This window comes from Diadema setosum, chromosome 19 (genome assembly GCF_964275005.1).
Source record: "Diadema setosum chromosome 19, eeDiaSeto1, whole genome shotgun sequence".
Lineage (NCBI taxonomy): Eukaryota > Metazoa > Echinodermata > Echinoidea > Diadematoida > Diadematidae > Diadema > Diadema setosum.
Window position 1 is genome coordinate 29,413,109 of NC_092703.1, and position 17,829 is coordinate 29,430,937.

Sequence of the window (17,829 nt, forward strand, 5' to 3'; positions counted from 1 at the left end):
ATTTGCAAATTTAATGTCAAGTGACATAAAGGTGCATTGTGTCACAAGATACATGCCGTCAAGATGACCACTGCTTGAAAGTTATCAAATGTCAGATCAAGATGTTGTACTTGATCTTTAAGGCTAGAAGGAAGTAAAAAATACTGTAGTCCATCCTTTGATTTGCTAGTGTTTGATATATGGCATCACTCAGTTGCACAAGCTTATAACATTGCAGAATTCTGAGTTCTGTTTCTGTTTTATCATTCTCTATTGTGCGATGATGATGTGTTTGGAATTGTTTCTGTTCCTGTCTCTCTGAACTATGTCTCTTGACATTCATCCAGAATAATTTGCAAATTTTGGCTACTATTCTGATTATGGCACAGAATAGATCTACACTGCCCTTAACAGCCTATGAATCAAGGTGAATGCCAGTTGGACTGCCTTCCTTCTCTTGTTTAAAGGCCTTTTTGTTTTCTCGACACTTTTTAGCAAGGGTCCATAGTGTGTTAGATGCTTAGTTTGTGAATCCCTACCTACCCCCAACTCCACAGAATGTTCAGCCCACAGCAGGCAAGAAGTCGGCAGCTCCGGGCGGCCCGGCCAACCCTAGCGGGTCAATGACCTCCCAGACCCCGGCTAGGATGCCCTTCAGCCCCTCGCCACCGCATCATGTAAGTGTGGTTGCCGCGGCAACCTGCAAGCAGTCCATGCCTAATTTGGGTCGGGAGTGATGGAATGGGAAAGGGAAAAATGCTAGATTTAAGTTTGACCTAAAATGTAAATTGAAAGTACAGGACATCATTTGAATGTCTTGTACGTCAATCATTACATCCTTTCTAGAGTTGTTATTACCTACTTAATATTATGCTAAATTACTTCTTTGGACTTACGTATGTATACTAGTGTCCAGAAGTGAGCTGCACCTCCAGTGAAGATTTGGAGGTGCAGTTTTCTGTTGTCATGCTAAGGACCAGTACTGAGCTTGAGACTTGATCTGCATTGCTATCGACCATCAGCTGTTGTTTACAGATGCCATTACATTTGTGTTCTCATAGATGCATCCCCCGCCATTTTGCAGGATACTGAAAAGGATTCCTCCTTTTCACCCACCTATGTAAATTAAATGATTTTTGTTTTCAATCATGCCATGTGTTTTGTAGCGCGGAGCCCCACAGGTTCCTGAAGGCACCAAGGTGAACCATTTCTGAGAAATTATATCTCACGATCTCTTCCCAGCCACTCTGTTTTCCATGATTTTGGTCTCGACTCATCAAATCTTGATTGATGGATTAAACATCCTTGGTGATCTCTCCCCACCCCACCCCACCCCTTAATCCAGTGGAAATATTCCCTCCCCACCCCACCTCCACCCCTTAATCCGGCGGAAATATTCACTCTCCACCCCACCTCCATCGCTTATTCCGGTGGAAAGTTTCACTCCCCACCCCACCTCCACCCCTTTATCCAGTGGAAATATTCACTCCCCACCCCACCTCCACCCCTTAATCCGATGGAATTATTCACTGTCATTGAGGCGGTTCAGCCACGAGTCCAAGATCCACGAATCACCCTTATGTCCATTTTTCCTCCCCACTATCCCAATGCAATCAGCTCTCTCTCTCACCCAACCGCCCCTCCATGGTCTGGAATTGAATCCTAGTTTCCCCTTCTTCTTGCCAACCCCCTCCTACCCCAACCCCCACCCCACCCCACCCCACCCAGCACCTACACCAACGGAGAACCGACTACCTGTTCAGTTTTCCTAACCAAAGATTCGGAAATAGTTCAAGTCACCAGTAGTACACCAGTGTTTACACTCCTTTCTTAGTTGGTTTGTCTCATGCATGAACTTTGCTTTAAAGACAGATTTATCTTTTCTTGAATGACACTTGTAAGTTGTTACTCCATATTTTAAAATGCAGTTGCAGTTAAAGCATGATATGGAAAATGATGTTCTCTTTTTCTACTATTATTGGGGGGGGGGGGGAAAACAAGTTGAAGATCAATTGATATACTCAGCGTCACATTCTAAGGGTATATTAGCATAACGTCACTGGGGTGTCAAGACCTTGTACATGTATCTGCAATTTTAATGAAAATGACTTTTTTGGATTAATGGTCAAATAATGGGTTTAGTGATGTCCTGTCCAAATCCCAACTGTCTAACTCGAAAAATGAAGCTACCATGGCATGTCAAAGGAAAGGCTATCCCATTCAGCACTGTGCTTTGGCCGCTATGTTTTTTGGCTCTCCTGAACATTTGACATTTTGTAGATAAGAGGTCTTGTCACCCCAGCGACGATAAAGACACTGTGATCACCTATGCATGTTGTGAGTTCACATCTCAGTGAAGATGTAACATGTGAGATTCACATGAAAACATTTGCAAGTCACCAAAATGCCTGCCACATTTAGGCGAAGGTTCAAACACGGCCTTCTCCAGTAGCATGAAGCAATATGGCAAAAAGAAAAGAAATGGAAAAGAAAGCATGCATTACCATTCTTATAGTCTGTGGAACTTGAAAAAGAGCAACAAAACAGCATCCACTGCAAGTCACAGAAGTTTCGTCATTGAGGGTATTCAAATGGTATTTATGGTATACTGTATACGCCGAATATTATGCGAGGTTTTTATTCTCGTGAATTTCACAAGTCGGGTGCTATTCGCAAAATTAAAGGCACGCGAAATATTTACTCTGATCCCAGTGTGGATGTGATGTACGCATGTACATTTCTCCGTTCAGTACAGGACTCCACGATCCAACTTTAACCACTCACAAACTCGTCGGGAATTCCCAATTCGCGAAAGTTTAGACTCGCAAAATATATGGCATATACAGTATTACATACTGGGGTAGTAGGACCTGTAGTCCGACAATCTTTGCTTCACACTTTGCACACCAGAAAATCACAACCCATCTCCTCTGCTATCAAAAAAACCCCACATACTTCTAGGGTGTATAGCTTGGGTGCTGGGACTCTTGACAGACTCCTTTTCTGCTTTAATACTAAAATCTTCAGCTCATGTTCATTCGCCAGCACGAACAAAAAGTATTCACAGTAGACTAGAGGTGCGGGATTTAAAGGGTTCCATGTCGTTGAAGTGTGGAATATATCCCTAACTTCATATCTCATTTAGATGGTGTCAGAAATGCACAATTGAAAAAAAAAAAAAAAAAAGATCATTTTTTAAAAATTGATGTGGTATTTCAATATGATTTAGATGAATGATAAATAAGTCAGTGATGTTATTGTGAGGTATAAATGTTTCATGTGCAGTGGTTATCAGTTGGTATTGTTTAGTTTCTTGTTTCACGTGGGTGGCACATTATGTTGACGATGGAAACTTGTGTTTGTCTTTGTGAAGTGGGAACGTGGAAATCTGTAGGTGCAAGGAACTTCAGTATTCTCTTGTGTCTTGGCTCGGTGCACAAGTTACTGGGGTGTGGGGATGTTGGTTATTGTGGTGGCATTGTTCTGATTGTCATTGATTTGTTTAGGCTATGTTTGCCAGTCCTTTTCGTTTTCTAGTCCTTGTGAAGACAATGTTTAGTGTCATGATTACAACTTGCATGTTACATGTACTTGCTTTATAGTGTAGACCTGTGAAATCTTTTTCTGACTGTTTGATATATTGTGTCTTAATAGGATCTGTTGAACTATAAGGTTCCATGTTTTATAAAAACCTCACAATGTGTAAATTGCCTTGTTAACTCCTTGTAATGTTTGAGCGTTCTGCTGCAAGATTAACTTCAAACTTTTTCATGTTGATAAACACCACATCATGGTAGAAAATATACTTTGAAATGCAAGTGAACTTTCATGAAGTCTTAATTTTACTCAAATGATTTGATATCTTGTCTTGACAATGATCATTTTTCATCACTTTATATATTGATTTGATAAGAAAGGCAGATTCTAACTTTGAATCCTTCATATTGGTGTTTTACCCAACAGACAACAACCGACGACCGGTCCCCACACTACTTGTGTATCCTTTTTAAAAAATTGATTGAGTAAAACTGGTGCCATGAAGTCATGACAAGGACATTTTATCATTCTGTTTTTCTTTTCTTTCTTTTTTTTCTTTTCTTTTCTATTTAAACATGAGAGTTGTTTAGGCTTGTTGTTTAGGCTCTTTGGAATGCTGTAGCTGTTTCTGTGACCAGTGACCTCATTACATCTTACAGAATAGATCACATTTTTTTAAAGATTTTGTACAAGGGTGAAAAAGTGAGTGCAGCAGGGCATTGGAGTGAGAAAATCTGGGAAAGATATTCAGTAAACGTTTGGGTCAAATTCTATGATGTCAATTTTTTGAAGTTAGTTGAATACAGGTACTTATGCCAATTTACCAAACTTGATACACAAGTCAATAATTACAGGACAAGGCATCACTCTAACAAGCACACACAAAGAACAAAGTATTAATCAAAAGTAATTCAGTTTCGAGAAAGAAAGAATTGTATTTCCATAACATGTTTTCAAGTGCAAGCCCTTGTACAGTGACCTTGCAGATAACAACAAAAACAACTTTTTCAAGGGGAAAGTATAGAAGAGGAAAAATTGTTGATCTCATTTTCATAAGTCTAAACCCTTTTCACTAGTTCAAAGTATAACATGAGAAAATATTCAAATTGTCAAAGTGGTTTTGTGACTACAGATTAATTGTTAATATTGAAAAATCAAATTATATGTATTTATTTAAAGGTAGGAAAAAGATTCCAGAATTGGAACTTTATGATGTAAAAATGAATGATGTAAAATTATCTCGAGTAGAATATACACAATTTTTAGGAGTTATATTGATTGTAATTTGAACTGGAAAAAACATATAACTATGATGAATAAAAAAAATTTGAGAAATATTGGAGTAATTAATAGGTTAAAAGGTATTTTACCTGCAAAGGTTTTGATTTTGTTACAAGTGTATATAACAGTTTGATCTTATCTCATTTGAATTATTGTAATGCTGTATGGGCGAATACTCCTCAATCAAATTTACACGACACTTTTATCCTTCAAAAAAGAGCAATTCGACTCTGTACAAACTCGCATTATAAAGCGCCGTCAATGCCTCTGTTTCTGAAAATGAATGTTTTGAATATATATCAATTGAATAAGTTTAATATTCTTATGTATATGTTCAAGCATAAAATGAATTTGCTACCTGAGATGATTTCTGGTATGTTTAAATCTAATTATCAAATTCATAGTTATAATACTCGCATTAGTAATAAATAACATTTATTTAAGGTAGATTAGATGTATGTAATGCACACACTTAGACACACTGGACCCTCATTGTGGAATTCTTTACCAGATACAGTTATAAATTCTCCAACTACAAATATTTTTAAGAAAAATCTGAAAAGACACTTGTTAATAGAAAGTTAGATTTGTTATTATGAAATACACTATGATTATAGATAATTTTATGGTTTTTGTTTTCTAGGGGTGATATGACTAAACACTATAATTTCATCAATGATAATATATTTTTTGTGTATGTTTGTCTGTTTGTTTATTTGTTTTTTTGTAATACTTTCACCTGTCCGATGTCTTGATCGTATTGCAATATTATTTCCTATTATTCTGTCTGTTGGGAACTACCCTGATAAGACTCCGGTCTTTTGTAGTTTCCATGTTTCATTTATAGTTGTTATTATGTTACGTATGCATGTTCATGTACTCGTTTACTGTCCTCGGTTTGTCATTGTACAAATTATATGTTTTTTAAATGAAACAGAATAAAGTTCAAGTTCAAGTTCAAGTTCAAGATTTGGAGAAACTTGTTCCTTAACCGCACCGCTTACCGCATCAGTTGTGGATAACCTGGAGCCGACGGAAATCATCGTCAGCTTCTCCTCCCTGTCCAAGTGGTTTGACCCTCCAGCCGACCTCCCCAAGACCTCTCACAGCTCCACCAGGGACAAGGACCGGCTGAAGGACACTGAGTCCATAGCTGGCTCCAGCAGCGTCGCCGACGGTGAGAAATCGTCAAAGAGAGATGGATGCCGTCTTACGCCAAGTTTAATACTCCAACATCACACCTGACTCTAATAGTCCTGCATTGAAACCTTCCCTCCTTTTTTTTTTTTTTTCAACATTGATTGATGTACATGTACAAGTACAAATTTTCACTTTCATTCAGTTGTTATTTTGAATTTTGGACTTAATAGAAAGTTTGTTTCACAGATGTAGTGTTCCAATATCATTACTATTAGATTTGTTAGTATAGATAGATTCACAAAATTTGTCTAATTCTGTGCCACCCCAAGAATTCTCTGTAGTTTGTATCATTAAAGTCTAGTGGTGTATTTTGAAATGGTCACAAGATCTTTAAAGATGTCAAAATCTTCAAGGCTGGTTGGTGCTGACATGATAATATCACCCATGTCTGCCCCCCCCCCCCAAAAAAAAAAAAAAAAGAGAAAAAGTTTACTGTTCCTACTGCAATGCAATTATGTCAATATTTGCTTCAGTATTTTGTTTAGTTTATTATTATTATTATTTTGATATACTAAATGCTTCCATGAATTATCAGTTTTAAACTAGAGCATATGCATCTACAGCAGGTCTGCAAAGACCAGTGACAGAATTTTGCAAAAATTGCCCCCATCTCATGTACTCTACAATCCCACATACACTATTGTATGACACACCAGTAACTAGCTACATAGTCACTGAAAGCCAGTAATAAATTTCCTTCATCTTTCCATCTCTGCCCCTATAGCTACCATCCAGGCGAAGGACACGCCCATTACCCCGACCACGCCCGGCTTGCTGGTGGCCGAGCCCTACTCCTGGAAGAGTCTGGTGGTAGGCCAGCCCATCCTAAGGATACGCTCCACCTTCACCAAGGCAGCAGCTCTTACTCTTCCTCCGGGGTAAGGATGAGCACACCCTTCTACTCACAATGGGACAGTTCCGTGACATTTGCTCCTGCAAAAATTGCTCCCATGAAATATCTGCACAACAAGCCAAACAAATTGTACCTACAAACATAACCCTAACCCCAATCTTAATCCTCACATCAAGCTAAACCTAAAACCCTAACCCTAACCTTAGGTCCTTGGAGAAAATAAGACTGGAGCATTCATCACAGGAGAAAATGTCTTGTCACCCTATGAAAATTAAGTGATTTGATAATGATTCAAGGGAAAAATCACTCAGGTTAGATTTTTTAAGACATATGTAACTAAATTAGAATCACAAATTCAAATTATATTTATGAATTAATCTTAATCTTGCCCGTTGGTTAGGAGCAATGCACCCCAAAGAATCTCAAGTGATATATAAGTTACAGCCATGTTGTGATGGTCAGCTATATCGAAGGAGCTATGCATAGATGTGTGATTGATGACAGAACAAACAGTGAGACAATGTACAGCCATGGGGTTTTACTTGAAATGTGTGTTTTTGACTTGTAGGCGTCATGTGCTGCGGTTCATGATGACCGCTCCCCTGGGGTACCACGTCCACCTCTGCTCGACCGTCCAGTTCACCTATGGTGATGAAGAGACTGTAATGACTCACCTGACTAAGGTATGATGTCCTCAAAGCCCTTGCCCATCCATTTGTAATGGGAAAATTACTTTTTAGATTAAGAGGACTTTGTTGTAAGTGAAATTAAACAGAAGAGTTTACTTTGAAACCTCTTCTTGTATTTGAAATGTGCTCAACCATTAAAGGACAAGTTCACCTTCATTAACATTAGGATTGAGAGAATGTAGCAATATTAGTAGAACACATCATTGAAAGTATGAGGAAAATCGGACAATCTGTTCAAAAGTTATGAATTTTTGAAGTTTTTGTGAAGTCACCGCTGGATGAGAAGACTACTGCAGTATATGATGTCACATGCGTACAACAATATATGGAAAATATAAAGAGAATTTCACAAAATTTCATCTTTTGAAAAAAGTACACATTCCCTTGACTCGTTACTGACATAAGTTGTGGGTAATATTATTCCCATTGCCTTTAGAAATAGGCAAGTCAAGTGCTCTTTTATTATGCGAAAAAAGTGAAAATATGTTGAATTTTCTTTACATTTTCTTTATACTGTTGTACTCATATGACATCACGAGCCTTAGTAGTCTCCTCATCCAGCGATACCAACACAAAAGTTGTAAAAATTCATAACTTTTGCATCGATTGTCCAATTTTCCTCAAACTTTCACTGATGTGTTCTACTAATATTGCTGCATTCTCTTAATCCTTATGTTAATGAAGGTGAACTTGTCCTTTAAGTACAGTCTGCAACTACATGTACATGTATGTAGAGTGTATGTATGCAAATCCTAAACAATTTTGAAAGCCCTTTCAAAGAATCAATGGCTTGTCTATTTACACTGCTTGGGCTGCCCGTTTAGATTTTGTCCAAGCAGGCCCTGACTGGCTCCATTCTCATCGTAACAGAATTTCCCTCCAATAAACTGCACGCACTTTGGAATACCACATTCATGCATAAATGTGAGTTTTGTTTTCTTGCAGTCAGTCATGTGGACTGGTTTGATTTTAATATTGGATCAGCCAAAAGCCACCTTTCGAAATATGGTGTTTATATTGCAAACAGCCCCCCGCAAGTAGTTTCTGAGCCTTATCAGCTCGCCTTTGCTGTATTCTGCCTGTTTACACTGAGCTAAAAGGCTGCTCGAGGAGGCCTCTGAAACTGACTTCTACTTCAATAGTTTAAATGGACTATGTGTCACCCTGCCATTGGAACTGACCCAATTCCTTTCTGACCCTACTCGATCTGTCTGTAATCTCCAGGAGAGTTGCCGCTTTGTGGACCAGGCCATGCAGGTGATGCAGACCGTTGGGAATGCCATCCAGAACTTTGACAACAAGGAGCTCTTCCAGACCAACATGAAGGAGCTAGGCTACCTGCACTGCCCCGTCCGCACCAACAACCTGTCGGTCATCCACAACTTTGAGGTAAGTGGGGCCACTCATCGGGAGCATACATGCTCATTATATTCAGTACCAGCCTTAATCTTATAGGTATACCAACTCAGGATTCAAGCGTGCCCTGTTGTGCCGATCGCCACCTTTCTCAAGAAATATTGCGCTTATTTCTGAATTAGCACATTAATTTGCCTCGCAGTGAAGGAGTGAACACCTGACCAAATAATCTCAAGATTATTCAAAGTGCACATCACAACAGCGTGGGCACAATACCACTGTGATGTGCAAGAACAATAGATTTATCAATTCATTGATCGACAATTAGTGGGCTATTTTTGTCCCTGTGAATGTTTACAAAAATCTCAAGATCTGGAGCGTGATCGTCATCCTGCTATTTTGCACATATGAATGCGGCTATTGCTTAGATCGTGCCGTACCTGCATAATTCCTAAATTATACAAGTAATAAGAAGTATAATTAGAATTCTATTAGTAATAATGAAGTATAAGTCGAAGAGGTTAGCATTTCCCAGGTGTTTAAGGCAGTGAAGTCACATAATGAAATTCAAAGTAGGTAAAAATTCCAGGCAATCCCAGTTGGCTATAAATACCCGTGTCAGTGAGCAGTAAGCATCTTTTCAAAGAGAGTACGGCTTTAAATAGACAGACCAGCAACACCATGCAGTGTTGGGTGCAATGCAGACAATTAGCTCACTGGTCCTTCTCATCATACAGACAAGCAATAAATAAAGCACAATCATGGCTGTTCCAAAGGCACGGAGCATTCTTATACGTATGGACATCTCAAGTCAAGCAATTAAGCAGAACATCAGCATACGGTATAAGGGCCCACCAGTTTTGACTTCTGTACAGTGTTGTAATGGGAGGGTTCAGAACTGAAGAGTATCGATCAAATGAGATGCTGGGTGGGAACCTCTTCGACTTATACTTCATTATTACTAATAGAATTCTAATTATACTTCTTATTACTTGTATAATTTAGGAATTCTATTACGTAATATTCGTATAAGTCTTCAGAGGTTAGCATGTTCAAAGTTCCGTACAGAAGTCAGTCTAGTGGCATGAGTGAGGGCAAGAGGACAAGAAGGATGATGGACAGTTTTCACAACAAGGTTGAAACTTTGGTCATGACTCCTCATGCATAGACAATGTCTATCGATGGTGACACAGTATTGTCGCAAACAAGAGAAGAACTCGAGCAAAGTTTGCTTGAGAACCTACTAGTATAAGGTGCACGGCATAGGTTTTGAGTATGATATCATTTTGATACCTTGCGTGCTTTAACTGGAGCAGGATTAAGCAAGATAGCGCACAGACAAATTAATCAAATACAATGGACCTCTTGTACCGATTTTCTAATCAAGACATAATCCTAATCATGTTCCTTAATATTCATGTACATTTGAAGGAAGAATTAGACATTAACCAGTTCATACTCGGCATAGTAATATTGCAGCAATAATTAGAGGCAAGTCCATTGCATTTTGGGTTGATATTAGAGTTTAAATTCATCAGTTTGGTGGACCGAATCTCCTAAACGAGTGGCCGAATAATGTGTCGCCATTTTTCAATGCACAACGTAACGTGATTTATGGTCTTGTGTCTTATCTGACTCGTATTATGACATTGTTCTTAACTGAGATACTAGTATACAGGTATACACATACTATCACAATTTACATGTATCTTTCTAACTCAGCAGAACTGAGAATTGTTGAACTAATGTGGAATCAATTGTTAGAAGATAGAAGGTTCAAAATGTACCAGCGTTCGTCCAGTCAGTTGTGGACAAGATTTCATTATGACCTTTATACTTTATGCGCGAAAGTTTAGAAGTTGCGGCGCTTCTGTAGCTATGAGCTGAGAATGTGATACCACTTTCATATTAGCATCCGTAGATGTCTTACCAGACCAGAGTCTGGGATGAACGCGGGATGACTGTGCTCCCAAATCCTTATGTATATGAACACAAGGTACGTCCTGTGGTACCCTTTCATACTGATCTCGAAGACAGAACAAACTCGGTACATGTTTCCATAGCAACAATACATTCATACCTAATTGTATGCAGCAGTCAGTACAGTGTACAGGGATGTATACGTACAGCTATTGACAGTATATTAGTTATATTTTAAGTGTTTATACAAGCAGCTGCGAGGGACTGGCTTTCAGCCTCCGCTCCAAGATGCTTGTCGTCACCGATTTGTTGGGATGTTTCGGAGAAATTATGAGTTTGCTTTCTGAACTTGCTCGTTGGAGATGTTCTGTGCATTTAATATACTCATGAAGAGTTGATCGGAACACAGAGTTTAGGGTTGGAAGTAAAAGAAGGCACTTTAATTACCTGGTTAGAGATATACCTTCCATATCTCTAATGTGCAAACGTGGCATCATCTTCCGGTAATGTCATAAGAACTAGATGTCTCAGCATTTGTGTACGTTTTGCCGAAACGAGCTAGGAAAATTGTTTTTGGCTCAAGGCACTGAAGGAATCTATAGTTCATAGGTATCTTGAAACGATAAAAAGTGATTCGAAACAATTGAAACATCCCAAGTGTTGTTGTATTTAGGCTTGCGAGGGTCGGAGTTAGATACGCCCTTCATAAGTCCGACTATAGGGGCTGTTTGCCTATGTCATAGCTCTCGGTTTCAGGTAGTATGGAAGACCGAGCAGGTCTATGAGTTAATCGTGGAGTGGGCTTTGTTGAAAAGCTATGCTATTGGCTTAGATGTTGACAACGTGTTCTGTAGACGGGTTAAAAAGGATCACAAGATTGTTCAGAATACAGACATTGCTACTGTCTTCAAGCACCCTCATTTGTTTTGTTTATTGGTATTGTCTTGCCATGATGATGAAAGGAGCTTTGCAATGTGCTGCGATGTGTCTGCCGCTTGTCATCGCTAGCAGAGAGCACCCATGCAGGCGGCTAGTGTGAGCTGGAGGCTCGTCGGTGGGTGAGGGTGTGGGGCAAGAATTTTCTCTTGGAGTAATAGAGGTGGGGCTATTCGCATTTTGAGCGATAATGAGACCCATGGCTGCCGCCACCATTGGGGCAGTGAGGATTGCTCAGGTCACCTTGTTCAGTTGAAGCTTATGGAGGACTGAAAACGTTCTAGGGTAAGGAAAAAGGCATCAAAAGTCAGGGCAATAAAACTTGGCTTCCATTTGACATGAGGAGTGTTGCTAATCCATTTGTAGAGTTTGTGGATTGTGTGGTGAAAAACATGTGAAATAGTAATTAGTTGTTCATGTCTCTGCGAGACAAGCAGAAAACTTCAGAATTATCTACATCTGTTGAATGTGAAGCTGATATCCAATTGCTAGACACCAATTCCAATGTTGGCCGTGAATTCGTTCGGGTCAGGTATGCTATTAGCTGTAGAAATGTCTGACCGAATTATGAATAAGCACATTTTTTGTATACGAGCCACACAGGGCTTCAAGACCGTACTGAATTGCAAGAGGTTCACACACATTGCTATGCGGGGAATTCTGTTTGGCACTCCAGACTCTCTGAGCAAAGGAATTGTCATTGTTCAGAATTAACTACTCTCCATACCGAGATGCAAGCATCGCTTGAAATTATCATGCTAATGAAGGTGGAAAATAATTCTTTGTCTTGAAGACAGCCACCACCAAAGAATGTTTTGTATCGCGTGACTAGATAACGACACCAAACTTCGTGTCGATGTCATCTTCTGCTTTACGCAGAGCATTAGTTGATTTATTTTTTCTAGTCCCAAGTGACGAGAATGTAAATTTCTTTGTGGAAGGCATTAAAATCCCGAAATTTTGGTTTCGGTGCCATACAAGATTGAATTTCCAAGGGCAGTAACCTTGTCAATCTTGTTCTGAGGAAAAAACTGAAAATCATTTGCTGGGAATTAATATGAGAACCAAGGAAGGTCTCGACGTGCTTTGGGTTGAAACTGGATTTGTCGAAATCCTTACTGAAACTCTTTAAGGGTGACAAGTTGATCATTGGCTTTGTCAAGACACTCTTCTCTGGTGTGAGAAAGAATATGGATATCATCGAAATAGGTGATTGTTCTAATGCCACTACTCACCGAGGCAAAGACAGGTTTCATAACTTTAAGGAAATTCTGTGGGGTCGAATTAAGGCCAGATGGAAGGCACTGAAGGAATGCAGTGAAAATACTACTTAGTATTTCCATTCGAAAGACTATGCTTGATGAACAAGGTGAACGGATATGGATAAATATGCACCCTTTGGAGGGGCAAAATTAAGGCCGTAATCAAGCGAAACTGTTCCACTCTGAAGTGTTCGTATCTTACAAATTTGTTCAAGTTTTTCGAATTTATGATTGGACTTAGACCGCCAGTCTTTGGTAGCGCTAGAATAGAGTCGATACTCCATGTGAGGAATCTCTCTAATAGCTTGCTTTGCGAGAATGTTCGGAGACAATTCTTCATGGGTTGCCTTTTCCTCCTTGGTAGAATGTACACTTTGTAGAGGAAAAATTTATTGGTATGGGGTTGAAATGAAATTATTGGCTTCATAGCCAAATATTGTGGCCAATATCCAAGGCTCGGGAATTATTTTGACCAGTCATCTTTGGAAAGCTTGAGATTTCCAGCACTGAACGGTTTTGGACAGAACTCATCCTTTTTTTTTTTTTTTTTTCTTCTTTTTTGGCTGGCTTGCGTAGAGACATTCATGACATACGATGTATGCTTATGTGACACTTGTCAATTTTTCTCAGATGTCTTTCTGAACAACTTTCTACCAAGTGGAATCGACTTGCTGCGCAAGTGTTGTTGAGAAGGGTTGAGAAGGGGTTTCAAGATACCTCGATGGTGCATGCTCATATCATACGATAAGCAAAGCCCGGGAGTGTCAGGCCGTCGATGGTGACATGAGTTGTTAAAATTCTCGTTGTGTCAATTGCATGGATGATTATTCGTGCATGATCTGTGAATTTCAGAAAGAATTTATCTATGTGGTAGAAGTCCCTTCACTACATTTTGTTGTAGAAGTTGGGAGCTCACAGGACCCAAGGCCTCGTGAAGGAGGATCGCCCAAATTTTGCTCTCGATTTTTGGTGTGAGAACTGCTCGGGCATTCGATGGCAATTGAGCATTAGATTTGCTTCGCGATTTTATAGAGCACTTAACTTCTGATATGGGCAGTGTGACTGCCTTCATTAGCAAATCAGCCAATTTTTAAATTTGGCCCAAATGAGATCAGAATTTAAGTTAAAATCGAATTTGGTACCAGGCTTTGAAAGAGTTTGGCTGTAAGGACATGGCATCCGGATCAATTCGGTTGTCAAATGACCATAACCACAAGGGCAGAGTCAAGGCCACCCGTACAGGGCAACGCAATCAGTCTTGCCAGGAAGGAGGCTGACATGAGAATATCGTCGTCTGTTGAGCTGCCGATGGGGATGGCTAGCTCGCTGAAGTCTTCGATGGGCGGGGCAGCGCCCCTGTCCCCGCGGACATGGCTCGCATGTCCGGACTAATCGCCGGGAGGAGAAGCTCTCCTGCACCAGCTGGCATGGCTCGCATGCCGTTTGTCATTACCACGGTGTGCCGCCGCCCTATCCATGAAGCGGGAGAGTATCTCGGTCTCTCTAGTTGAGCTTCAAGGCGGCCTTCCATGCCCTGATCTCCCCGCGGGGATGGGGGCTGAGAGGTAGCGTCGTCTTCCTGATCACTAGACACTGGAGTTTGAGATGTATAATCAGGGAGGTGTCTCACCTCCCTGGTATAATTCACTGCCGTCACACTTGAAAAAGATGCTTACTGCTCACTGACACGGGTATTTATAGCCAACTGGGATTGCCTGGAATTTTTACCTACTTTGAATTTCATTATGTGACTTCACTGCCTTAAACACCTGGGAAATGCTAACCTCTGAAGACTTATACGAATATTACGTAATAGAATTGCTTGAATGCTTGACTAAGCCCCTCTTCTTTGGTATGTGCTCTCACCCATCCCCCCTGCCCTTGTTGTGACAGATCTTCCGGGATGCCATGTACAACACGCTGCGCAAGGCCCTCGCCGAGCACCTCACCCCCGAGATGACCTTTGCCTGGAAGGCCTTCAACTTCGACGTCATCACGCGTAACATTGCGGGCGTGCCCCTCAGTGCTAGCAGGCCTGGTAAGTTTCTTCACGTACCTAAGTATGTGTACATGTAGGCATATATACCACCAATGCTGTTACACACTCGTGACATGCTTCACGTAGAAAACTCCAGGACTTCATTGACTCTTAGGAGCATAGTTATATTTACTGGTGCTCTGATAGATTAAAATCATTAGTTCATCCATTGTCCATTGTCCATCTATATACCAACACAACACACAATGCATCACTAAGCTGACTTCATAATTTTGAGTCTTGGACCAAATTTGTTAAATAATCCATAGACTAACTGTGATGTTATCTGTCAAGGAGTGCTTTAATACAGCCAATGTTGATGTCAAATTTTTTTCAATGTTACATGTTTATGTGCTATCACTGATATGTGTCTATGTGTGTAATTACTAAAAGTTGGTGTTGGCATACATTTTTTAAGTTAATCTATGACTAGCATCTAGTCCAGTTCTAGTACTGTTCAACACGCCATTGTCTCATTCTCATCTCATAGCACAAAGTAATGCATGTGAATGTAAATCATGAAATCTGCTCTGCACAAGATGTTGGTTAGACTCCAACAATGTACATCATCATATCATAGTAATATATTGATCATATCATCAAATGCCTGACAGCTCTGTTCAATGTGGATAATTTGGTGGATTTACAATGTGGCATGATGAATGCTGCAAATGGAACAAATCGCCTTGCCTGTGGCACATTACATCATGTTACATACATTTGCTCAACCATCATGTCTGTCAGTTATACTTATCACATGGTGTCGAGTTGTAAGGACTATATGTGACTTTACTTTGAAAGCAGAGAGAACTGTAGTCAATGAGGAGTCATGCAGTCAGTTGATTCTGTACTTCATCTTGGTAAAACTTTGTACTGTTCCCATATTTTCGCCACAAAGATGATATGTCAAACAAATAAACATGATTTGGACTGCTTTTGGAAACAATTCTATGATGTAATATAAAGTCATTCCTTCTGGACAATAAGCAAATTCTTTTGTACATATGCGTAACTATATATCAAGCGTTCATTTCTCTTAAACCAGGGTTTTATGTCTAACAATAGACAACAAACTTTTTTCCTCTCTGAATATGACAGTTTTGCAGCCATGTTGACTTGAAGCCAAACATTCTACCAGCATGCCACACATAAATCTAGCAAGTTTTGAATCCACTTTAGGGCATGGGGACCCCGTACATGTAACTACAATGTAGAAATATCCAAGACTGTAGTGCATGTGTTCTCAATCAACAATGAAATTACACATATTGGTAATTCATCAACACAAAGAGACTATTATTAAAGCACAAGGGCTGTAGTAGATGCTTTGTTTAGGCTAGCACCAATGTCAGTGCCATAATACAATTGCATGTGTGTGAACTTTATACTGTATGGCTGTTTTGAATTTGCTATTCACACCCAACCATCCGTAGACCGCTCAGTGGTTGATAGGCCGTGTAAGTATCAGAACTCCGGCAGTTTAAAGTTTCTCAGCCTTATTTCTTCCTCTATTTATTCCTCCCTCTTTCTGTCTTTCTGTCATTTCTTGAGAGTTGCTTCCAGCAATCCTGCACTGGGAATTTGAAGTAGCACGTGTTGAGATGCTGAAACCATGGAAAACATAATTTGTCGGCACACATACCAAAATAGTATATTCAATATTAAGGTCACCTGGAATGTTCAATAGTTTAGCACATGTACACCACAAGCATTGAAAACACGTTTTTTAGGTGTGTACATTATGCATACATGTTTTCATGCAAAGAGCCATTAGAAAATATGCATTCATATCAAGAGTTGGCTGTTATGAAAGTTTGAATTTAACTGGTGGAATTGTGACATTTGTGAAGAAATTTGAACTGCTTGCTATCAAAAGACATTTGCAGTGATGAAAACTCCAGTAGTTTGATATGTCTTCAGATTTAGACATGTATTAAGGAATGAAATAGAATCAGAGAGCTCATGTATGAATTTCAACTTAGGAATGTAATTCAACCACAGACTAAAGAAAAAAAAAAAGAAGAATGGAATGTCTTCCATTCACTCTCTGATCACTGTAATCTCTTGTGTGCTTTATTGTGATTGTAATGATGTACTGTATCACCCATCTACCTCATTTAAAACAACAATGAAGACAGTTAAACAAAAAAAAACCCTGACTATATATCTTGTAACCTTATAGAACCATATAGAACCATCACACATTGGGCCATTATGTTACACCCCTGTAAATGACCTCTCACCTTTTTGTTTGTTCTCCATCCATCCCTAATTTGCCCCGCCCCCCTGCGTGCATCCCATCCCACCACCCACGCACCCTGCACGTTATGTCTCCCCACCATATTGCACGCTGCAGACCACACCAGTGACTGGGGAGGTATATATACCGACGGTCCATTGAGTTACACTTTTCTCTGCTTTTAACATCCATCCGAGACTTCCTGTAGCCTCCAACACTGTATCATCATTTGTCAGGAATGGATGCTTGCATTGCACTTCATCCATTTCCTGCCTTTCACTATAGATAGCAAATGCATTCACACACACTCACACGCGCACACACCTGCATGCATGCAAATTCTGTTATCCTTCATGGTATCACCATATAGTATTATCACTCTGACCTTGGACAAGCAGTGCCACAGATGGTGGTACAAGTTGTAGCCTTGTCGTGAATGGTCTCATTTGCAACCACAAATAATCACTTGCATGTCTTTCTACACTCTTTTGCAGCACCGAAATGATGATATTGCATGTTCATAGGCACACTGTAATAAT

The 17,829-nt window shown here is 39.8% G+C and overlaps 1 protein-coding gene across 1 annotated transcript in view; it reads left to right on the forward strand.

The window, feature by feature from the left end:
• The window catches only part of LOC140242405 (androglobin-like), an 88,822-nt gene that overhangs the window by 43,360 nt on the left and 27,633 nt on the right, over positions 1–17,829 (forward strand). Inside the window, exons 18-24 of the mRNA XM_072322141.1 lie at positions 537–656; positions 3,943–3,976; positions 5,810–5,974; positions 6,722–6,875; positions 7,419–7,533; positions 8,764–8,928; positions 14,907–15,051. Coding sequence (XP_072178242.1) covers positions 537–656; positions 3,943–3,976; positions 5,810–5,974; positions 6,722–6,875; positions 7,419–7,533; positions 8,764–8,928; positions 14,907–15,051 — 898 coding nt within the window. The remainder of the gene's footprint in view (positions 1–536; positions 657–3,942; positions 3,977–5,809; positions 5,975–6,721; positions 6,876–7,418; positions 7,534–8,763; positions 8,929–14,906; positions 15,052–17,829) is intronic.